Source organism: Prionailurus bengalensis, chromosome A1, assembly GCF_016509475.1.
Source record: "Prionailurus bengalensis isolate Pbe53 chromosome A1, Fcat_Pben_1.1_paternal_pri, whole genome shotgun sequence".
Classification (NCBI taxonomy): Eukaryota; Metazoa; Chordata; class Mammalia; order Carnivora; family Felidae; genus Prionailurus; species Prionailurus bengalensis.
Window position 1 is genome coordinate 133,762,389 of NC_057343.1, and position 24,933 is coordinate 133,787,321.

The following is a 24,933-nucleotide window of genomic DNA, read 5'->3' on the forward strand; positions in this document are numbered from 1 at the left end:
AAATTGTGGAAAGAGCCTAAATGTCCATCAACTGATGAATGGATAAAGAAATTGTGGTTTATATACACAATGGAATACTACGTGGCAATGAGAAAAAATGAAATATGGCCTTTTGTAGCAACGTGGATGGAACTGGAGAGCATGATGCTAAGTGAAATAAGCCATACAGAGAAAGACAGATACCATATGGTTTCACTCTTATGTGGATCCTGAGAAACTTAACAGAAACCCATGAGGGAGGGGAAGGAAAAAAAAAAAAAAAAAAAAAAAAGAGGTTAGAGTGGGAGAGAGCCAAAGCATAAGAGACTGTTAAAAACTGAGAACAAACTGAGGGTTGATGGGGGGTGGGAGGGTGGGGAGGGTGGGTGATGGGTATTGAGGGGGGCACCTTTTGGGATGAGCACTGGGTGTTGTGTGGAAACCAATTTGACAATAAATTTCGTATATTAAAAAAAAAAAAAAAAGAAAAGAAAAAATTCTCGAACCAGGTAATGAAAACAAGGAAAAGCTGAAGACAAAAACTCAATTCCAATTGTTCGTATTTGGTTTTGTGGTATTTAGTTTGGATATGAAATTAAAGTATGGTAAGAAGCCCAAAATAAGGACTAAAAATTAACAGTGTTTATGCTACTTTTGCATAAGTGTTCAAACTGACCACATATGGGTATTCCAGGAATTTCGTTTTTTTTCTGTTCGCTAATTTTAGGTGCTTTTAATTCCTTTTGAGTAGGTATAGTCATTTTCTTTTAATTGGCAGAAAACAATTTGTGATTTGATCTTGTATTGCACAAATTTCTGTATGGTGATATATAATAGACAAATGGATTAATTTTTAAGCCTTAGATCTTAGTTGCCTAATTGAAAAACTGTAACAGCTGTTAAATCTTTACCTTTAATTGTATGTTGCATAGGAGGATAGTGTTGAGTTTATACTAGATTTTTAATTTTCCTTGCATTTTGATATAGAAAATATCTTGTAAGCACTTTACTTAAGTAAAGCTATATAAAATATCATGTTTAATGCAAGGATGTAATTACAAGGCTTCAGGGTAATCTTTTTTAACTCAAAATAACTCACTTTGTCTTCACCTTCCTTTCCCCCATACATAATGAACAATATTGGAATTGGGAAGATTATTCTGAATGCAAAAACTTGGATGAAATAATTTATATATTACCATGTGGTATATGTATTGCTGAAGTGAGCACTGTTACCATGCTGTTTTTTGTAGGAAACTGCGCACAGTCACCTTTCTACCCTGTTGTAATTGTTAGATTCTTATCAGGAACCCTTCTGGTAACAAGACACATTACCTTTAAGGAAGAAAAGATACATGATGAATATTGTAAAGAAATACTAGAATCGCAGCCTACTTCTTAATGTCGCATTTAATGCTGGTGGCGTTGACCAGTCTTAACTTAATGAATGTCATTCCTAAAGAAAGTTATAAACAAGTAGTAGCTTTTCATAATACTGTAAAATATAGTGGATTTTGTTTTTGTTTTTTGTTTGTTTTCCTCTAGTTATGTTCATATCAGATAATGAAAGTTTTAATCCTTCATTGTGGGAGGAACAGAGGAAACAGCGTGCTCAAGTGGCATTTGATTGTGATGAAGACAAAGATGAAAGGGAAGCACCTCCCCGGGTGAGTCCTGAAGAGAAAAACCTGATTGTTTTTCCCTCTTCCCTTTTTTTAATGATTTATTATTATTTACTTACATTCTAGAGATAAAGAATTCTGTTTTGAACAATTTTTTCTTTATGAGATTGAGAGTGTGGCAGTGACAAGTAGTGAATAATACGTTTCCGAGTTACTCATGAATGTAATTATTTTTACCTTATGTAAACTAGCTGAATCCCAGAAAGTGACATTAGGCTGACTTTGGAAGTACTTGGTTCTTGGCATATAAGATGTACATAATTGTAGGAGGTTTATATATGTCTGGGTAAATACCAGAAAACAACTGTTTGGAAGCCTAGCGATGGTATTGGCAATATCCACACCATAAATCTTAAAATGGAATATATTTAAGTCTGCTAAAAAAAATTTTCAAAACATTAGTTAAACCTGTAACTATAAATTATTTTACTATTGATAAAACCATGTTTCTATTGTGTCTAAAATGCTTTCAATGGCCTATCCTCTGTTTTTAAAGCTACCCCAGGAGCCAGATAACCAATGTAATTAAGATGCATTATAGATTAAATTTTGAGGTTGATGTTAAAATATTTATCCATATTTCAAATTTCATTTATTTTATTTCCCTAGGAGGGAAATTTAAAGAGATATCCAACACCATACCCAGATGAGCTTAAGAATATGGTCAAAACTGTTCAAACCATTGTACATAGATTAAAAGATGAAGAGACTTATGAAGATTCTGGAAAAGATTTGAAACCACATGAAGATCAGCAAGTTGTAAATAATGATGTGGGTGTGAAGGTTAGAAAACTCATTTTAAATTTTTTTTTTTTAATTTTTTTTTTCAACGTTTATTTATTTTTGGGACAGAGAGAGACAGAGCATGAACGGGGGAGGGGCAGAGAGAGAGGGAGACACAGAATCGGAAACAGGCTCCAGGCTCTGAGCCATCAGCCCAGAGCCCGACGCGGGGCTCGAACTCACGCACCGCGAGATCGTGACCTGGCTGAAGTCGGACGCTTAACCGACTGTGCCACCCAGGCGCCCCTAAATTTTTTTTTTTTTTAATTTGTTTTTAGAGATAGAACAGGAGCAGGGGAGAGGGGAAGAAGGAGGGAGAAAGAATCCTCAACAGGCTCCACGCTCAGTACGGAGCCTGACATGGGGCTCGATCCCACGACCCCAGGATCATGACCTGACTTGAAACCAAGAGTCTGACCCTCGACCAACTGAGCCACCTAGGCACCCCAGAAAACTCATTTTAAAGAAATTGACTAGGGGCACCTGGTCAAGAAACCACTCAGGGGCACCTGGGTGGTTCATTCAGTCGAGCGGCCGATTCTTGATTTCAGCTCAGGGTCGTCATCTCAGATCATGGGATTGAACCCCACGTCGGGCTCTACACTGAAAACACAGAGCCTACTTGGGATTCTCTCTCTCCCTTTCTCTCTCTGCGTCTCCCCTGCTCTCATTCTCTCTCTCCCTCTCTCTTTTTCTCTTTCAAAATAAGTAAGTAAACTGAAAAAAAATTAAAAATAAAAGAATTGACTAAAACTTATTTCAAGCACTTTAAAACTTTAATAATTTATATAATGATTCTTTTTGTATACGCTATAATGTCCTCCCAGATTTAGGCTGTTCCCGGCTATTTGAAGTGAGAGCTGGAATAATTAGCAAACTCTCTAATTGCTATTCTTACCACTTCAGTATGGTTATAGGCTTTCCAGATGGGCAGGATAGCATCAACATAACTTTTAAAAAATCTTGTCTGAATAAAAAATAAGATAACGAATATCCTTAAATTTATTGTTATGGAAATACTGTTTTTCCCCTGAGAACATTGACCCACCCTACCCAATTCTAATTTTAAATGTAATTGCTATGACAGACCATGGTACTTTCCTTGGGATGTTTCAGAAACCTAGACAAATCCTTAAAATGTGTGTTCCTTTAATGGGCTTTTCTTTCCCACATTATATCACAGAAACAAAAGTTTTACCACATCACTAGAGTTGCTATATATTCTACATTCAGCAGAAAACAATCTAACCATCTGGATTTTGACCTTGCTGAGCTAAATGACTCACTCATGAACACCAGCTTTGCAGCCTTTGAGATGAAATGTAGCCTCAGCTAAATTGTAGAGTTTAATGTGGTTCATGAAACTTTGGGGACCCCCTGCTCCCCGAATGCATATTTATCTGTGAGTGCTGCAGATTTCCATCTTTAAAGTTTCCTTGATTTATTCAGAATAGGAAGATGTTAAAATATTTATTTTTTTAATAATCTCTATGCCCACTGTGTATCTCACACCCACAATCCCGAGATCAAGAGTCACACTCTCTTCCTACTTAGCCAGCCAGGAGCTCCTACTTTTAAATTCTAATCTGAACTGTAGTAAAAAAATAGATACAAAGCTTTAAGGAATATGAATTCTTTATCTTTTCTTTTACTTAGACTTCAGAAAGTACCACTCCAGTGAGAATCAAAGCTGATGAAAGAGAAAAGTATATGATAGGAAACTCTCCACAGAAGACCAGTGAATCTGAAGCTGAGATTAGTCCTGGAAGTCTACCAGTGACTGCAAACACGAAAGCTTCTGAGAACTTGAAGCATATCGTTAATCATGATGATGTTTTTGAGGTATGGCTTTGTGATTATTCTCTGGAACAATTAGTTGTTAACAACTGTAAGAATTTAGTATTTCATTGTTGCTAACTAAAGATAGAAGAAAACTGATACTGAAAACAAAATATGCTAACTCATTTGCCATAAAGAAATCTCATGATGTGTGCTATAGTATCTCTCATTTATCACTTTGAACTTAAAATTTTCTACCTGCATTGCACTCAGATGTTTACTATGTAAATTAGATCGTGGTGGTTCTATTCTAATTTTTTAAATACATAATAGCAGTTGCTTAACAATGAAACTTAACAATGAAAAGGTTACCATTGGTGTATTTAAGTTATTTCACTTGTTAAGCATTTATCATTGCTTAATTGTGAAGTATTTTTTTTCTTGAATGTCTGCGATTTTTAAAATTTCAGTATAGTTAGCATACAGTGTTATATTAGGTAAGGGTGTACAATATAAAAAAAATTTTTTTTTAAAAGGGACCCGGGGCACCTGTGTGGCTTAGTCAGTTGAGCGTCCGACTCTTAATTTCGACTCAGGTTATGATCTCACACTTCATGTGTTCAGGCCTCACATCGGGCTCTGCGCTGCAGCATAAAGTCTGCTTGGGATTCTCTCTCTCCCTCTCTCTCTCTCTAACCCTCCCCTGCTTGCACTCTCTCTCTCAAATGAATATTTTAAAAAGATAAAAGAGGGGCACCTGGATGGCTCAGTCAGGCGTCGGACTTCGGCTTAAATCATGATCTCACGATTCGTGGGTTCGAGCCCCACATCGGGCTCTGTGCCTGACAGCTTGGAGCCTGGAGCCTGCTTTGGATTCTGTGTCTCCCTCTCTCTGTTCCTCCCCTGCTCGCTCGCTCGCTCTCTCTCTCTCTCTCTCTCTCTCTCTCAAAAATAAAGATTAAAAAAAATTTTTTTAAGATGAAAGAGACTAATATAAAAAAAATAAAGTGTACAATATGGTGATTCAACACTTCCATACACTATCTGGTGCTCATTATAACAAGTGCTCTCCTTAATCCCCATCACATATTTCACCCATCCCTCCTTTGACCTCCCTTCTGGTAACCATCAGTTTGTTCTCTGTAGTTGAGAGTCTGATTCTCAATTTGTTTCTTTTTTTTCCTTTGTTCTGTTTCTTAAATTCCATTTATGAGTGAAGTCATATGATATTTGTCTTTCTCTGACTTATTTCACTTAAAATTAATACTCTCTAGGTCCATCCACGTTGTTGCAAATAGCAAGATCTCTTTCTTTTTTCTGTCTAATAGTCTGTTGTGTGTATATCTACTTCTTTATCCATTCATCTATCTACAGACACTTGGGCTACTTCCATATTTTGGCTATTATAAATAATGCCAAAAAACATAGGGGTGTATATATCTTTTCAAATTAGTGTTCTCATAGTCTTTGGGTAAATACCCAGTAGTGAAATTACTGGATCATATAGTAATTCTATTTTTAATTTTGGGAGAGAACTTCCATATTGTTCTCCACAGTGACTGTATCAGTTTGCACTCCCAACAGCAGTGCAAGAGGGTTCCTTTTTCTCCCCATCCTCACCAATACTTGTTGTTTCTTGCTTTTGATTTTAGCCATTCTGACAGGTGTGGTGATACTCCATTGTGGTTTTGATTTGCATTTCCCTGATAAAGAGTGATATTGAGCATCTTTTCATGTGTCTGTTGGCCATCTGTATGACCTCTTTGGAGAAATGTCTTTTAATGTTGTCTGCTCATTTTTTTAATGTTTTTTTTTTTTTTAGTGTTTATTTATCTTTGGGAGAGAGAGAGACAGAGTACGAGTAGGGGATGAACAGAGAGAAAGGGAGGCACAGAATCCTAAGCAGGTTCCAGGCTCTCAGTTGTCAGCACAGAGCCCGATGCAGGGCTTGAACTCATGAACCACAAGATCATAACCTGAGCCAAAGTCACACGCTTAACCAACTGAGCCAAGCAGGCGCCCCTCTGCCCATTTTTTAATCGGATTATTTGGGGGTTTTTTGGTGTTGTGTACATTTTTATATATTTTGGATACTAACCGTTTATCAGATGTTCATTTGCAAATATCTTCTTTCATTCAGTAGGTTGTCTTTTAGTTTTATTATTTGCTTTGCAGAAGCTTTTTATTTTGATGTAGTCCTAATGGTTTATTTTTGCTTTTGTTTCTCTTGCCTCCAGAGACATTATCTAGAAAAATGTTGCTATGGCCAATCTCAGAGAAATTACTGCCTTTGTTCTCTCCTAGGATTTCTCACATTTAGGTCCTTAATCCATTTTGAGTTTATTTCTGTGTATGGTTTAAGGAAGCGATCCAGTGTCATTGTTTTGCATGTTGAAGTCTACTTTTCCCAACACCATTTGTTCAAGAGACATTCTTTTTCCCATTGGATATTCTTTCTTGCTTTGTTGAGGATTAATTGACTATATGACTGGGTTTATTGCTGGGTTCTTTTCTCTTCCGTTGATCTATGTTTCTGTTTTTGTGCCAATATCATACTATTTTGATTACTGCAGCTTTGTGGTATATCTTGAATTCTGGGATTATTCTACTTCCAGTTTTGTTCTTCTTTATTTTATTTTGTTTGCTTTGTTTTAAGTAGGTCCCATGTCCAGCGTGGGGCTTGAATTCCCAACCCTGAGGTCAGGAGTCACATGCTCTATCACCTGAGTCAGCCAGGTGCCCCCATTCTTCTTTTTCAAGATTGCTTTGGCTACTTTGGGGTCTTTGAGGGTTCCATACAAATTTTAGGATTATTTGTTCTAGTTCTTTATAAACTGCTATTAGTATTTTGATATTGATTACATTAAATCTATAGACTGCTTTGGGTACCGTGGACATTTTAACAATATTTGTCCTTCCAATCCATGAGCATGGAATATCTTTCCATTTGTTTGTGTCATCTTCAATTTCTTTCATCAGTGTTTTGCAGTTTTTAGAGTTAATCTCCTTGGTTAAGTTTATTCTTAGGTATTTTATTATTTTTGGAGCAATTGTAAGTGGGATTATTTTCTTAATTTCTCTTTCTACTTCATTTTTAGTGTATAGAAATGCAATGGATTTCTGTATATTGATTTTATATCCTGTGGCTTTCTGAATTCATTTATCAGTTCTGGTAGTTTTTTGGTGGCATCTGAGACTTTAAAGAGTCTTCTGGTGGATCAATAAAAGCTGTGACTTTTTTTTTTTAACAGCTTGATTGAGGTATAACTCACATACTGTATAATTCACCCATTTAAGTACAGGGTACTATTCAGTGACTATTGGTATACTAGAAGTTGTCCATCCTTCACTACATTACTTGTAGAACATTTGTTACCCCAGAAAGAAATCCAATACTTCTTAGCCATTTCCCCACAACTTCTGTGTATCCCTGAGTCCTAGACATCTTATCTACTTTATCTGCCTCTGTAGATTTGGCTGTTGTTGGCATTTTATATTAATGATGTAATCATATGATAGCTGGTCTTTTGTAACTTTTCTTTAACTTAGTATTTTAGATTATCCATATTATAACATGTATCAATACTGTTTTATTGTATTGGTTCATTTTTTTATGTATCAGTTCACTTTTATGTCAGTAATACTCCATTGTAATTGTTAACAATGGATATTTTGGTTATTTCCACATTTTGGCAATAGTGCATAAAGCTATTGTGAATATTTGTGTACAAATTTTTGTGTCGGTATATATTTTCTTTTTTGTTAGATATATGCCTAAGAGTAGAATTGTTGAATCGTATGGTTAGTCTGTGTTTACCCGTGTGAGAAACTGCCAGTTTTTCATAAGCGGCCACACCTTTTGTTTGTTTGCATTCCCCTCATACGCTGGTGGAAGTCATGTAAAACAGTAAAGCTCTAACTTTACAAAATAAAATTCTGGAGGGTTTTTGATTTATAGCTACATTGTCTACTATGTATCCACTAGTTATAAGTGGCTATTTAAATTTAAGTAAATAAAGAACTTTGCTTCTTAGTTTTACTAGCCTACATTTTAAGTGGTCAATAGCCACATGTCTAGCTAGTTAGTGTTTACCAAGTTGAACTGCACAGATAGAGCATTTCTGTCATTATGGAAAGTTCTGTTGGAGAATAGTATACAAATAGTGATACTGTGGGCTTATAATAGCCTCTTTATTCCTGAAAATTTAAAAGCATTCAAAGCACATCTGTCTTCAGGGTTATCCTTTGAGCTAGTATTTACTACAAGAAAGAAACTTCATGGTTTGTAAATGTATTTTGAATGGATCACATCTTTCAGTACACTTATTATATACATTGAACCTAATATAACAAAGTCTGTGAAAAGGTTATAAGGTTTGTCCCAGTGTACTTAATACTTCATTTAGTATAATTCTGTGTGCGAGGCATTGTGTTTGGAGCTTTGGTGGCAGAATGGATAAATGGGTATAGAGAATATAATTAGGGTTAGACAATGCTGAGTGTATAAGAAAAATACTAAGTAATAAAAATATTAAGTGCTACATAAATTTAGAAAAGAGATACTTTCTGGCTAGGAACAACCAAGAATGCTTTAGGGTGAAGGAAGCATTTAACCTATACCTTGGAATAGCTCATCTAACAGAAATAGGAGAACTGAATAAAGTATGAAAGGAATAATGGTAGCATAAGAGTGGTGTTTGAGAAATATAGAAAAGAACATGTTTCATCTAGCTGAGCATATCAGGGTGGTGGAATGAAACAAAATTAGTACAGTAGATTGGGTCCTGATGATGAGGCTCTTGAAGGCCATGCTATGAATTGTTGCATAGTCTTTGAGGAGTCATGAAGGCCTTTTAGCAGAGCATTACTTGTGATAGAGCTATGTATTAGGGTTATCTGGCAACAGCTACTGAATTCTCCCAAGTTTGAGGGCTTTTTGAATAATAATAGTAGACAATGTGGACTGGAACTTAGTTGTCCAAATGTAAGAGATTTAGTATGGAAATATTCCTGACTGTAAGGAATGGGGGAGAGGGGACAGTCACATAACCATGTTTGAATGGATGATGATGCCATCAACTGAAGTGGGGTGTTAAAAGAACAAACAGGCTTAGAAGGTCTAGTTTGTTTTTGGATATGTGGAATTTGAACACTTAACAGGTATCTTTAGCTTAGAAGAGAAACGAAAACGGGATTATAAATCAAATTATCTACATTACACATAATCATTGAAGAAAATGCAATATCCAAGGGGAAAGAGTAAGAAAGGCAAAAATAAATGCTAACTGCAGGAGGATTCATTGATTTGAGCACAAAAGACAGAAAGGTAGGAGGACATCTAGGAGGCTACAGCTCCCAGACACCCAGGTGTAGTATAATTCATGAAGAAGGAAGTCTGCGCAGCAGTTGAAAGTACTGCCCATGTCAAAGATTAGGACAGACCATTTGCCCTTCTTTCTTTTGCTCTCTCGTTTTTTGCTTTCATTTTATCATTAAGTCCTGTTAGTGCCAAAATTTCTTTCAAATTCTTTATTTCTTTATCAGCTGTCATCACTGCCATTGGCTAAGGACAGATAAAGTTTTTTCATTAGGACTGTTAGGATAGCTAGATCCCTTTCTGCCGGTTTCTTTCTCTTCCCATATATTCTTAATACCAGAGTTACCATTTTATTTTTGTATTTTTTAAATGTTTATATATTTTTGAGAGATACAGCATGAGTGGGGGAGGGGCAGAGAGAGAGACAGAATCCAACGCAGGCTCCAGGTTCTGAGCTCTGAGCTGTCAGCACAGAGCCCAAACCTTGACACAGGGCTTGAACCCACGAACCGTGGGATCATGACTTGAGCCGAAGTCAGATGCCCAACCGGCTGAGCCACCCAGGTGCCCCCAGAGTTATCATTTTAAAAGATAATCTCATGTTGCGAGTTCCTGGCTTGGCAACGTCCAATAATGACCAACACATAATTTCCTACTCAGTGCAACCTAACTTTTCTGTCTCCTGCCAGTTATCTGAGCTCCAACTACATGGAGTTGACATGCTTTACATACCTTCTCTTATTTCCATGCTTTCCTCTGTTCAGAATGTCATTCCTGTCTTACCTCACCCTTCACTTCTCTTACTTCCACTTTTACTTTGTCTGACTATTCTAATTAGAAGTCTCTTTCCATTGTAGTACAGTCTTACAAATGGGATTTGGCAAACTATGTATGGCCTGTGGCCTATATCTGGCCCACTGCCTGTCTTTTATATGGCTTGCAAGCTAAGAACAGCTTTTATGTTATTAAAGGGTTGAATAAAAATCAAAAGAATATTTCACAACATGTGAAAAATTAGGTGAAATTCAGTTTTTCTGGCACATAGCCACAGTCATTTGTTTACATGTTGTCTGTGGCAAAGTTGTGCTACAGTGACAGAGTTGGGTAGTTGAAGAGACCTTTAGGGCCCTTGAAGTGTAACATATTTATGATCTGGCATTTTTACTGAAATAGTTTGCTGACCCTGGTCCATGTCTTTATTATGTCACTTGTGAGTACCTAAAAGTCTTAGTACTTTTAACAGAACAGTTTTTAAGAATTTTTATTTATTTTCATCCTTAACTATGAATAATTTAACGTGCAAAAGATTTGTTTTTATATAGAGAGTATGCACATTGTTAAAATTTTTGTATAAATGTTTGTTCACTACCAGGTTCTCCTCCCTCCCCTGCAACCCCCTTTCACTTAGTAGCACTCAGTGGCAGATAATCTGGGATAGTTGGCAAATATTAGAGAAAAATTCATGGAGATTAATAAAAAATTCTGTCTTCAAATTGGGCAAAAATTGCCATGAATTCATTTTAATAGAAGAATACCTCAGTCCTTCTGATTCCTTGGAACCTGATAATTTTAGAATAAATTTGAGAAGTTCGGAAGGGACTTTTTTTGGAGCACCTTCGCTAAACAAGTTTTTCTAAGACAGGGATTATGTTTTATTCATTTTTGTATTTGTAGCACTTGACATAGTAACAGCACATAGTAATCATTAATACACTTGAATTAAGGCCTACCACGGAATTTTATCCCATAGCCATTCGACATATTGTTAATAATTACCATAGTTTTATTGCCATATCTTGAAAAATTTAAGTCATATACTAGTTTTAGTCAATATTACCATAAAAAAGTTTCATCCATGTTCTAAATATTCTTTTCTCTTTGAAGTTCTTATGAGTTAATATGTATTCATTTAAAGAAACCAAAATTTATTTAAATATTTTCTTTCTTTTTTCTTTACATTAGGAATCTGAAGAACTTTCTTCTGATGAAGAGATGAAAATGGCAGAGATGCGACCACCGTTAATTGAAAGCTCTATTAACCAGCCAAAAGTTGTAGCTCTTAGTAATAACAAAAAAGGTTAGATATTGAAAGCACTAGGAATAGAAATGGGCTGGATTTATCAAATTTATAAATTTTTTTGAAATAAATTTCACTAAATATCATTGTTACTTAAAACACTTTTTAGAAACAATTTTTAAAACATGCTTTTTTAAAAGTTCTGTTCCTCATCTTCCTAGTTTTTTTTTTGTTTTTTTTTTGTTTTTTTTTTTAATTTTTTTTTCAACGTTTTTTATTTATTTTTGGGACAGAGAGAGACAGAGCATGAACGGGGGAGGGGCAGAGAGAGCGGGAGACACAGAATCGGAAACAGCCTCCAGGCTCTGAGCCATCAGCCCAGAGCCCGACGCGGGGCTCGAACTCACGGACCGCGAGATCATGACCTGGCTGAAGTCGGACGCCCAACCGACTGCGCCACCCAGGCTCCCCCATCTTCCTAGTTTTTAAAGAAGAATATTGTTAGATTTTTTTTTCGTCTTCCCTCATAAAAGTTTACTTATAAGGTCATGGGCTTCACAGGCACACAAAACTGGATTATGATTCCATTTCTGCCACTTACTTACCATGGAATCCTTGAGCTACTTAATTCTATCCATATGAAGTTACCTGACTTGACATACGCTGAGGCTAATGAAGGACTTTATGAGTATCAGATGTACTAGATTATTCATTGTACTCAGATCTAGCTCTGTATCTGATGTAGAATAGCTGCTTATTGTTATTTTTCTGTCCTAGAACTCTTTTTTAAACCATTCCCACACCCTAGCCATTTTTCACATAACATAGAATCTCAGGCCCTTCTTAGAAATGAAAGGGAATTTGAAGGGTATCTATCCTTTCCTTTCATCCTGTCTCACTCCTCCCCATAAGTGCCTGGCCTGGTCTGTAGTATCTCTACCAAATATTTATCCAGCCTTTGCCTTTATGGCATTAATGAAACTTACTATCCAGCTGGCCCTTAGATAGTTTAGGTTTCATGATAATAGTGGTAGTGATATTTGAGTACTTACTAGTTGCTGCTTATTACTATGCTAAATATTTTACATATTACTTTCTAACTGTCACAATGAGGTAGAAGAAGAGGAATATGTCTAGGAAAGAACTTACCTGCCATCTTGTTTAACGATATTTTAAAAATTAAAAACCCAGCACCCAAATACCTTAAAATTGAAGATCCTGAGCCCTATGTACTATTACTGCCAACTGTAAACACAAATTCAGACTAATTGAACTGTGTTCCTTTTGGAACAAAAAAAATATTTTTAATTCATACAATCTCCTATTTCTGTGTCTATATATACAGTTTCTATGATTTGGGTAGAATTGCATTAGTTAAAAACAGCCTTTAGGGTTGTAAAAATACTGTTATTATCTTCTTTTGTTTTGTTTTTAAATAAGCTCTGTGCCCAGCTTGGAGCTTGAAGTCCTGACCCTGAGTTCCACAGTTGCGTGCTCCACCAACTGAGCCAGCCAAGTGCCCAAGTTATTATCTTTTCATTATTACTTAAAAAAAAAATAATACTTTTTAATGTACCTGTCTATAATGGAGTATAAATATTGTCTATTTCTGTTTATATAAAAAAAAAAGCCATTTCATATATTGATAGTTTATTTTTCATATGCAGTTCTTTGAAATGGCTTAAAAACAGGAAAAGAGAGCTGACCTTGTGAAAACTCCTTGATTGGTAATTTTTTTTAATTGACTGTATTGCTCATTTTTATTTTCAGGATAGATCAAAACGGTTGCATACATGTATGAAATAATTTCTTCCCCGGATAAATTTACCTAAGCTGTGAACTATACTATTTATTCTTTATTATTATGACTTTTTTTTTTTTTTTAATTTTTTTTTTTAATTTTTTTTTTTTTAATTTTTTTTTTTTTTTCAACGTTTATTTATTTTTGGGACAGAGAGAGACAGAGCATGAACGGGGGAGGGGCAGAGAGAGAGGGAGACACAGAATCGGAAACAGGCTCCAGGCTCTGAGCCATTAGCCCAGAGCCTGACGCGGGGCTCGAACTCACGGGCCGCGAGATCGTGACCTGGCTGAAGTCGGACGCTTAACCGACTGTGCCACCCAGGCGCCCCTATTATGACTTTTTAAAGTAATGAATGTGGGGGTACCTGGCTGGCTTAGTCAATAGGGCATGCAACTCTTGATCTCTGGGTTGTGAGTTCAAGCCTCACATTGGGCATAGAGCCTACTTTCAAAAGACAATTGTAATGGAGTGGAAGAGCCATAGTCACTAAAATTAATTGATGTCCTTAGAAAAACATTGTGTAATATCATCTTGCCAGTAGTAAAAACTAAATCAAATTGTCGGTAACCTTAACATATGTTATATTTGTCAAAAACTAATGGTATTACGAGTTTTAAATTCTTTAATCTTTGTGTGTATTAGGACTGAATTTTCAAAAGTGGCTTTGGTTGTCTTTTTATCCATATAATTTTTTATATATTTGAACCAGTACAATATAAATGCCATTTGTCTTCACTTCAAAGTATTAAACACAAATTCTTAGTGACTTTATCAACGGCTTAAGTTTTTTTGTTTCAGATGATACAAAGGATACAGATTCTTTATCAGATGAAGTTACACACAATAGCAATCAGAATAACAGCAACTGTTCTTCTCCATCTCGGATGTCTGATTCAGTTTCTCTTAATACTGATAGTAGTCAAGATACCTCACTCTGCTCTCCAATGAAACAAACCCATATTGGTGGTATTAATTCCAAAATCAGGTTTGTGACATCTTAACAGAATAATTTTTTTGTACAATACAGATAATAAGGCAAATCAATATATGGACTAAAACCAAAGATTTCCCAAATTAATATTTTAGAAGTAGATCAGGTAGTGTATGGTTTCTTCTCCATTTTATTACTAATTACTTAACTTTTCTACATTTCCATTTTAAATTAGTTTTTTAAATGGGGAAGAAGAAGGGACCAGGGTGGCTCAGTCCGAACAGTTTGTGACTCTTGATCACTGGGTTCTGGGTTCAAGCCTCACATGGGTGTAGGGATTACTAAAAAAGATAAACTTTTAAAAATAAAAATGGGGAAGAAAAGACTTAAAATATCCTAATTCTCCTCATTAAAAAGTTGAACACTTTTATGATATTTTTAGGTATTACAACATAAATAGCTTGTTTGGAGTAATTCAAGTTGAAATAGGTATTTTTTAGATACTCTTTTTGGGGGAGTGTCATTAAAGAGCATTCAGTACTTTTAATTACTTCTGTATCTTTGACTTAGACTTAAATTTGTAGGTCAGACTCTGAAACAAGACTTAATTCCTACAGGCTGAAATTAGCTGAAGTTTAAAACATCTATTATTTGAGCTCTCAATATATTTGGCTATCAAAATAAGACTGTTGTTTTACTTTCATGTTACAATATATCAGCTAGGTGCTTATTAGAAAGATTTGGGTTTCTACTGAACCCACAGCTAATTGTGTAGAAACTGTTGACTCCTTTTTAGAGGCAAATGATTCTTAAATTCCAGGCATCTTAAGTCAAATTTTGTATTTATTGATTTGAATTGTTGTAAAAGGAAAATGAATTTTATGTCTCAAAATGAGTTTAACCGTTATGTAGTTGTAATTATGATTATTTATATGTTTTCTGAATTTGAGACTAAAACCTAGCAGTAAAATAATAATTTTTATAATCTCTTAGATGTTAAAATAATGAGTAATTTCTTGAATAATAAAATGTTACTGATATTTTGTTGGGAATTACTTGAGTATTTTATAAATCATGTTTTTTATGTAATGAAATAAAGGCTAAGAAAGGGATATATCCACAACTTTCTTTGTTGTATTTCTAATAATATAGTCTATTACCCAATGGGAAGATGAATACTAAGGAATACTTGTTGAAACACAACTTGAATCTTTATACAAAATGACACAAATATGTTTTCATATTTGTGTGAAATAGATTTTTTTATTTCTACCAAGTAGAAATAAAATGTTTTCTGTAATTTTAGAAGAGCACATTTATAAATATTTGCCAAATAAAATGAAGTCATTTAGACATCATTAGATTTAGTTTTGCTTTTGATCTTCAAATTATTTTTTCAATGTTACATTTTTTATTTTATTTTTTTAAATCAACATACAGTAAAATAGAATTTTTGTTGAGTTCTACAAGTTTTGTTTTTAGTATTGTTGATTGTCTTTACATTTTGTAGATCTTTGAGTAATTGTTTATTTCTTACCTTTTTATAATGTATTTATGTATTTGAATCTAATAATTACTTAGTTAATGATTAACTATAGTTAATAATTATTAGTAATTATTATTAACTGCAGTTAATGTAAGGTTTCAGAATTATTTGTAAAAATGTTTTGTGCTCTTCACTCAACACTTGAAGTCATTGGCTTTCCATGTATCTACCTATCTTTCAAGCATTTCATGTTTTAGCATTCGTGAAAACGTGCATAAGTCCATTTTTCTTCACCATTTAGCCTTATTAATCTATATCGTGGCAAAGTGATTGGTATTATTGATTGTGAATTTTAATTAATGTTTTACTTATCTCCATTTAATGTAAATCTACATTACTTTATTCGATAATATTTTAAAATAACATACTTGCTAATAAATGACTTTCATCTTTGACTCTCACCAGCTCTTTTAACTTTGTGTAGCTACACATTAATTAGTTATTAATGTTTTTGTTACTAAGAAACTTGGCTTTATGATGTTTATGATAACATTATCTTTGTTTTAGGCAAGAAGATGAAAATTTTAATAGCCTTTTACAAAATGGAGATATTTTAAATCATTCAACGGAAGAAAACTACCAGGTTCATGATAAAAAAGATTTTAACTTACCTGAATATGATTTGAATATTGAAGAACGATTAGTTCTTATTGAGAAAGGTGTTGACTCAACAGCCACATCTGATGAATCTCACAAATTAGACCATATCAATATGAATCTTAATAAACTTGTAACTAACGATACATTTCAACCAGAAATAGTGGAAAGATCCAAGACACAAGATATAGTGCTTGGAACGGACTTTTTAAGCATTAATGCTAAAGGAGAAGCTGAGCACTTGGAAAATGGAAATAAGTATCCTAATCTGGAATGTGTAAATAAGACAAATGGACATCCTGAGGACACTCCACAGTCCCCTAGGAGGACTGAACCACATGACACTGATTCGTCTGTTGATATGGGTATTTCCAAAAGCACTGAAGATCTCTCCCCTCAGAGAAGTGGGCCAATTGGATCTGTTGTGAAATCTCATAGTATAACTAATATGGAGACTGGAGGACTAAAAATCTATGACATTGTTAGTGATAATGGACCACAGCAGCCAAGTACAACAGTTAAAGTAACATCTACTGTTGATGGAAAAAATATTGTCAGGAGCAAGTCTGCTACACTTTTGTATGATCAACCATTGCAAGTATTTACTGGTTGTTCTTCATCTTCTGATTTAATATCAGGTACAAAGGCAATTTTCAAGTTTGACTCAAATCATAATCCTGAAGAGCCAAATATAGTAAGAGGCTCCACAATAAGTGGCCCACAATCTACACCTCAAATATATGGTCCTCCACAATATAACATTCAATACAGTAGCAGTGCTGCTGTCAAGGACACTATGTGGCACAGCAAACAAAATCCCCAGATAGATCATGTCAGTTTTCCTCCTCAGCGCCTTCCTAGATCAGAGAGCACAGAAAATCACGGTTACGCTAAGCATTCTGCCAATATGAATTTCTCTAACCATAACAATGTTCGAGCTAGTACTGGATACCATTTACATCAGAGAATGGGCCCAGGAAGACATGGGGAAGTGTGGGCCATCTCACCAAATGAACGACTCATTCCTGGAGCAACTCGAACTACGATTCAGCGACAAAGTAGTGTGTCCTCTACAGCTTCTGTAAATCTTGGTGAGTCAGGTCCCACAAGGCGGGCCCAAATTCCAGAAGGAGATTATTTGTCGTACAGAGAGTTACATTCAGTGGGAAGAACTCCAGTGATGTCAGGATCACAGAGACCTCTTTCTGCACGAACATACAGCATCGATGGTCCAAATGCATCAAGGCCTCAGAGTGCTCGACCCTCCATTAGTGAAATACCAGAGAGAACTATGTCAGTTAGTGATTTTAATTATTCACGGACTAGTCCTTCAAAAAGACCAAATGCAAGAGTTGGTTCTGAGCATTCTTTATTAGATCCTCCAGGAAAAAATAAAGTTCCTCATGACTGGCGAGAGCAAGTACTACGACACATCGAGGCCAAAAAATTAGAAAAGGTAATTAAATATGAATTTTTCATTTTCCTCTCTATGAATTTATTTTTCTTAAAAATATTTGGTATTCTTTGTTTTTTAAACAAGGTGATACAAGATGCTCTGAATTACTGAATACATACTTAACATTTGAGGAGTTTTTTCTTAGTGTTTACAATAGAGTCTAAGTTTAGACTTAGCCAGACTCAAAAACAACTGAGATAGTAGTGTATGCTTCTTTTCTGCCTCTTATTCCCCAGTGTTTTCTAATGATCTTAAATTCATTGCCTGTGTTTATGTGTGTATCTCTTTTAGATTCTGCCACACATACTGTAAATAATACATGTGTATACATGTGTACCTCCTTTTAGCAGTTTTTGACCTCCTGCTCTCGTCTATTAATCATTGTTGGTTATGTAAATATGTGTATAAAAATATAACTATATAGTTAGAAAAATAACAAGAAATATAAATATTTCATCTAAGATTTTTTTCCCCAGAGAATGTTAAAAGACTAACACTGTCACTGACATAGATGGCTTCTGGCACGTCATTTATTCTTGACTTTTTTGAACTGCATTTCTGACTTCTCTGACCTCAAGTGTCTGTCGCTCTAATGAAGTTTAGAAATGATTGGTAAAACAACTTAGGCTTCTCTTCAGTTTAACTTCACATGTAGATGTCATTTTTTTGAAAGGAGTTAAAATTTTTTTTAATTATATAAAACTGATAAATTAGTGTCACAGTTCTTTGGCTTTGGCTCAGGTGTATGGGGCACATTTTTAAAGATTTAATTTCATATCTCTCAGTAGTTTTTACCCAAGAATTTTGTTATCTCTGCTTATTAAATATGTTTTTTAAAACAGCTAAATGTATACAACCTCAATTAGTCATTTAAAAAAAATTCCCTAGGTCTAATTTTTTTAGAAGTAAACCCGTAAAATATGATTAGTACCATATATCAATTCACATTAAACTTCTGCCTGTAATCATTAGCTCTTTTCAGTGCTGTCTTCCCAACTTTAAATAGCTGTGCATCTAATGGTCTTAGGCAACCTCATTCTCTTCCAATTTGTTTCAGTATAACTGTATAAATTGTTGGTTCTTTGGACTTGTGTGCCTTTTCTAAGGAATTTGGAAATTTCTTAAGCAGAGGAATACCACAGCTGTTTTATAAGTAAACTTTTGGAGATAATATGGAATTGGAAGGAGGGAGGGCTATAGTTTTTTGTTGTTGTTTTGTTTTGTTTTTTTGAGAAGGAAGAGGCTACAGTTAAGTTGATTGAGCTATGAGGCTATCTAGTGGTCCAGAAAGTAAATGAGAAATGTTTCGAAGGAACTGAGACAAAGGCAAGAATTCAAGACACCGTTTTGAAACACACTTTATAATATCTGACTCGTGATTGGAATATTCCTCTAATAATAAGTCTTTGAGGAAAAGGGATTAAGGTTGAGTGGTGCCTTAAATGACTGGTTGTTGGGATTGCCAGAATAGAGAAGGAATAACAGATTTGGATAAAGAGATGAGTCTGGTTATCATTATATTCTATAGAGTTGACATGTCAGGAGCTATTCTCCCACTACTGTCTGACGGAGATATACCTAGACTTTAGTCATCAGGAAGCAGGTAGCAGCTACCCCATTGTTCATTGTATCTCTCTGCTTTTTATATTTAGAAATTTGCTGTACAATTACTTGAGGAGTACATGCCAGTAGTTTCCCACTTGTGCCCACTGGTAATTTAGAAGTGAAAATTAGTCCAAGGAAACTAAGAAAAGCCTTGTGAGGACACAGAGCAACATGATTTAGACCAAACACTTGAAAGCTTTGGTTGAAAATGGTGGAGGGTGATGGAAAATCTCTTTTGCTCCTCTGCAATTCCTCTTCCTCCCCAAATATAATTCTGATGACAGGTAGACATTTGAAAAATTTCACCAGGGAATTTCACAGTGCCCAACCCTCCCTTTAGAGGTAAGTCCCCAAATCATAAGTTGCTACTTTGCCCAGCTTAGTTGTTTAGCATTAATACAATGATTAGATAAGTTAAAGCTTACTTGGTTTTTAAACCTTGTTATAGTAACTTTCCTTCCTGTTCTTGCAACAAAACTGTACCTGGAACCCAAACATGTGATTATATCTCACCTCATTCTTCTCAAGACTTGTTTAATGAAACTAATGATTCTTATAAGAAGCACTCAACCAGAATATGATTAATGTAACATGAAAATTGCCACATTCATTTGCTTTTATACAGCTATTAGCCTGTAATGAACATCAGTGTCCAGGACATATTCCTTAACTGAGCTCTGCACAATGTGTTGTGTTGTAACAGGATGCAGTTTTATATGGACGTCTATGTACAACCCTGAATTACAAACCAGATGTGTTCTGAGCTTCAGCCTTCTTAGTCAGTGAAATATTTACAAAAACCTTACATATGTTCAAAGACAACAGAAAATGCTTTGATTCCTGGATTTACATATCATTAAAAAGGGTCATTTGGGCCATTCAAGTTAAGAACATATTAAAATTGTGTGTAACACATGAGTATGTGTTGTTTATGTTGGGGCGGGGGGGTTAGTGTGTGTAATTTCTTTATTTTTACATTCTAATCAAATGTTTATGGAACCTCTGAATTGCCACTGCCAAATCCTTGTTGTTTGTGAAATGGTCTGGGAAAGTATAGTTGTGGCCTCTTAAATTTAGCTTTTTCTTTACTCATTACTTTGGAATCCACAAAATAACTAAAAGAGTGCATTGTAATTTTATAGATCTCTTTCATTCTGAAAGGCCATATTAATGTTTCTTGATATTAGAGATCAACTTCATAATCGGGAGAAGGTATATAGGTTCTCTGAGAGTAATATAGAAATGCTTGTAAGCTTACAAGCTTGTAATGACAACATACACATATAATGCTTACAAGCATTTCTATACTTCTTGATAAGCAAGCCGTGCTCAAAGTGTGGTTACTCTCAATTTAACCATAAGACCATCCAGTATTCAGGGACATAAGTAAAAGCATCCACATGAAAAAACAGCATTTAACAGCTCTAGGAGTAAACAAGCAGGAACAATGAAAATCAGGCATTGTGTTTATTGAGGTACAATTTTTAGGCAGCTCTGGGATTAGTGATTGGGTATTCATGTAAACTCAGTCTGCATGAAGATTCCATCAGTGATTCTTCAAGTTTAAGCAGCAAATGCCACTGCTAACTCCTAAAATCTTAAGTATCTATTTATTTGAATGGGAAATTGTTTTTACAAGTACATTTTCTAGGGGTTTTTTTCTTCTGGTAATTTGAGAGCAGGGAGAGCCTTGTAAATGCTATATACTAAAACTTTGTGTTATATACTAGAACTATGTTAACCTTTTTTCTAATGTAAGACATGTTTCTAAATGTAGAAGGTAATTTTTTTTTAGAGATGGTAATGGCAAAAAAAGAAAGAAAGAAAGAAAGAAAGAAAGAAAGAAAGAAAGAAAGAAAGAAAGAAAGAAAGAAAGAAAGAAATTGCAATGGCCAAAAGCCAAGTGTTTTTTGCCAATAATATTTTGTGCTATGTATGTATGTTTAAACTGAAACTGAGAAATCAGCTTGTATTCCTTATAGAACTACACATATATACATACATTTAAGTTTGACATCAATTCCTGTTTTCTGATAAACTTCCAATAAGATGTATTAGGAGTAAAGGAAAAATTGCATTGTAAAAGACACTATATGTTTGTACTTTCTTTAGTGTTTAAACATGTGAATGGTTGGATTTACATGTACTTTATGTGTATATGTGTATGTTGTCATGTAAATAATATGGTAAATAGTGCCAATTTCTTGCAGTGGCACTGAAAATTCAGTGCATGATATTCCTGTGTGGTATTGGGGTTACTTATCAATACGTCTATGTACATAACATGTCTTGTGAATTTTGCATGCTACACTAATCTCTGTTAAATCTATCCCCTCTTTATTCAGAGCATGCTGTCAAGGTCCTTTAATTCCAATTTTACTGCTGTAAGCAACTTTCACTATGGCAGCTCTAGGGATCTGCATGGCAGCCAAGGCAGCCTTGCCTTGAGTGTTGCAGACGGAAGAGGTTCTGGTGGGCACATTTTTCGAGTGAGTACCTGTAGTAGACCAGTACTTTTAGTACACAGAAGAGAAAAAAAGACCCCACATTTTAATGCTTTCATGTTTTTAGAAAATACGTTTTTACTGTGGGTTAGATACTTTGATAACCTTCTGGTTCTTCCATGGCTTAGTTCTAAAACTTTCTGCAAAGCCGATTTAGTATTTATCTCTCAAGTTTCTCTGGCCATCAGCTAAGGATGTAGTCTGCTCTTGTTTATGTAAATAGGGGTGAGCAATAGGAATAACTGAGAGTTGTTTTTTTTTCTACTTATTATGCTTTATGGTGTTTTCTCTTAATAAAATTAACTAACTCTCCCTAAATCAAGGTTTAAGGCTATGCTGTATATAGTACACAGTGGGGTTGTGGGGAAGAATAATTTTTAGTGATTGAGAATTGGCAGATGAAAAGCACTGCCTGGAAGTAAGTTTAATCACAGTTTGCTAGATAGGATTAAATGTGAGACTGGAGAAATTCTAAGAAATACCAATGAAAAGGCAAAAGCCAAATTCTTTTATTAATGGTTAATAGTCATTAACGGTATTTATTTATTTATTTATTTATTTATTTATTTATTTATTGAGAAAGAGAGAGAATCCCAAGCAGACTCCTCCTCATTCAATGCAGAGCCTGACACGGGGCTCAGTCCCATAAACCGTGAGATCAAGACCTGAGCTGAGATTAAGAGTTGAATGTTTAACCGACTGAGCCAACCAAGCTCCCCAATGGCATATTCTTTTAATGAAAGTTAAGGGTAAGGGTTAAGAATGGCAGAGAAGGAGAAAGAACAGAACAGCTCTGGCCTGGCTCTATTATAAGATTTTTCTCTTAATAACAACGTGAGGTGTAGTATGGCCTCAAAATAAATACTTCCTTCTCGCCCTTTCCTTTCATTCCAAAAAGATTTTTCTCCTTTTTACAGCCTTACTTGTCTCCTCCCCATAGTTTTATTTCCATGTTTACTCTGATTACTTCTGGGTCCTTTGCTTTTTCCTGAGGGTCCCCACCCTCTTTTTAGTACATAGCTGGCTTTGCTCTGTTGTGTTCTAAGGCAAGAGCAGTCTCCTGGATTCACTCCGCTGTGGCTGGGCTTCACTCTTCTTGCTCTGCCCTCTGTCATCTGCCACCACGTGGATTCCATGTTAGAGTGATAGCATTTGTTTTGTAATTTATCCCTTTGAAATGGAGAGAGAAGGGTGATAGCTATTAAGCCCAGCATTTCTGGTACTCTTTCCAATTGAAGCCAAAGAATGGACACAAGAGGCTTTTATCAACTCAGGGGTTATCTTTATAGTCATCTGGAACAGTTATTCTTTCCAAATTCTTGTACAGTAATATTTTTGCTTGTTATTCTTACATTCAGAGCCTTTGAGTCTATTGCATTTTACTTTTTCATTCATAATATATAGTTGTTCTTTTAAAGACCTGAATAGACTGGAGTTTAAACTTGAAGCTATGACCTAAGTTGATTACTGTGGGTTCTGAGAGCACATCTCAGAAATGAGGAAGGAAGGCAAAATATTCATTGCATAAATACACAAAATTAGATCAAACCAAATCTAAAAATGCTAATCCATGCTTTGAATGAGCAACTAACTACACATGATAGCTCTGTTGGAGATAAAGTTCGTAAGATTAAATTACAAGCCCTTAGGTTTTTATGTATCCTGTGGTATATCATAATGAGGTAGATTTCAGATTATTTTTCAGTATGATGATGTAGTTTACATACCTGTGTTGCTAGCCACATACTGTTTTGAAAGTTACAATAGTGCTATTTATCACAATCCCTTTAGTTTTCAAGAATATAGCTAGGTATATTTAGAACTAGATTAAAATGAAAAGTACAGGCATCTTTCTTCCCAGCATGTTTGTAAAAAATATTCAGAGATAATGAGATAACTGAGTCTGCTTTTTTCTCTAAACCTATCATTGACGTAAACTAGAAGGATATTATTGGTCATATAAAAATATGAACTCTAGTTAATTTTAAGTGTTTCACCAGACCACTGGTTTTGAAAATACTGAGCTAATACTATGATACAATTAAGTTAAAGTGAATTTTATGAGACTATATATTTATTAATACTGTTCATCATTAAAAAGAAGATCCCAGGTGGCACTGTGCTGTTAAAAGAATAGCAGTTAATTTTTTTTCCAAAAAACCCAAAAACCTTTATATATACTCAACAAGAGATTGTTTTAGTTGCTCTTAAAATTTGGGACTCTTAACTTTGATTAAGAACTAAATTCTTCACAGTATTATTGAAAGCTAGGTATTACTGTAAATATAACGGAAAGCATTATGAAGAAATAGCTTAACAGTGTATGTTAAAAGTACTAATAATTTTTACAGTTTTGTTGAGATGTAATTGACATATTAGTGTTAGTCCAAAGTATATATCATAATAATTTGATATATGTATATATTGTGAAATGAATGCCACAACAAATTTAGTTAATGTCCATCGTCAAGGTACTGATATTAATGGCAGTTATGATGGTGATGTTTATTGGGTTCTTCATCTTCCCATGATCTAGTAATATTTTTTCCTAATCTCCTTTCACGTGTCATCATCATTTTGATTTTACATCGTAAAGAACATTGTTTGTTTACTTTTTATTTTCCCCTCATTTGAAGCATCCCCAGACATCCTGTCCAGGAGATCCTTGTCAAGACGATCTATTCATTTCAGGACAGCCGAACTACTCATCAGCTACACTTAGTCACAAAGATGTTCCTCCAGACAGCTTGATAAAAGTAGGTGCTCAGGAAATAAATGAACACATCTCTTTGAACTTACTCTGTTTTACAGATTTTAAACTGGAAATATCATGTATGCTTTAACAATGAAAATAAGTTTTTGAGGACTTTTCCTCCTTGATTAGTAAAGATTTTTTTTAAAAACTAATTTAGAAATATGAAATATATTTTTGC

At 34.8% G+C, this 24,933-nt stretch overlaps 1 protein-coding gene across 9 annotated transcripts in view; it reads left to right on the forward strand.

The window, feature by feature from the left end:
- Positions 1 to 24,933, forward strand: part of ERBIN (erbb2 interacting protein) — a 134,056-nt gene that overhangs the window by 101,236 nt on the left and 7,887 nt on the right. For 4 of the 9 annotated variants that reach the window (XM_043591399.1, XM_043591418.1, XM_043591390.1 and 1 more), the window contains 8 exons: positions 1,525 to 1,646; positions 2,271 to 2,444; positions 4,101 to 4,286; positions 11,503 to 11,617; positions 14,160 to 14,346; positions 16,346 to 17,891; positions 21,842 to 21,985; positions 24,637 to 24,756. In XM_043591399.1, the coding sequence (XP_043447334.1) occupies positions 1,525 to 1,646; positions 2,271 to 2,444; positions 4,101 to 4,286; positions 11,503 to 11,617; positions 14,160 to 14,346; positions 16,346 to 17,891; positions 21,842 to 21,985; positions 24,637 to 24,756 (2,594 nt within the window). The remainder of the gene's footprint in view (positions 1 to 1,524; positions 1,647 to 2,270; positions 2,445 to 4,100; positions 4,287 to 11,502; positions 11,618 to 14,159; positions 14,347 to 16,345; positions 17,892 to 21,841; positions 21,986 to 24,636; positions 24,757 to 24,933) is intronic. The other 5 variants (XM_043591427.1, XM_043591445.1, XM_043591409.1 and 2 more) reach the window with 2 other exon arrangements.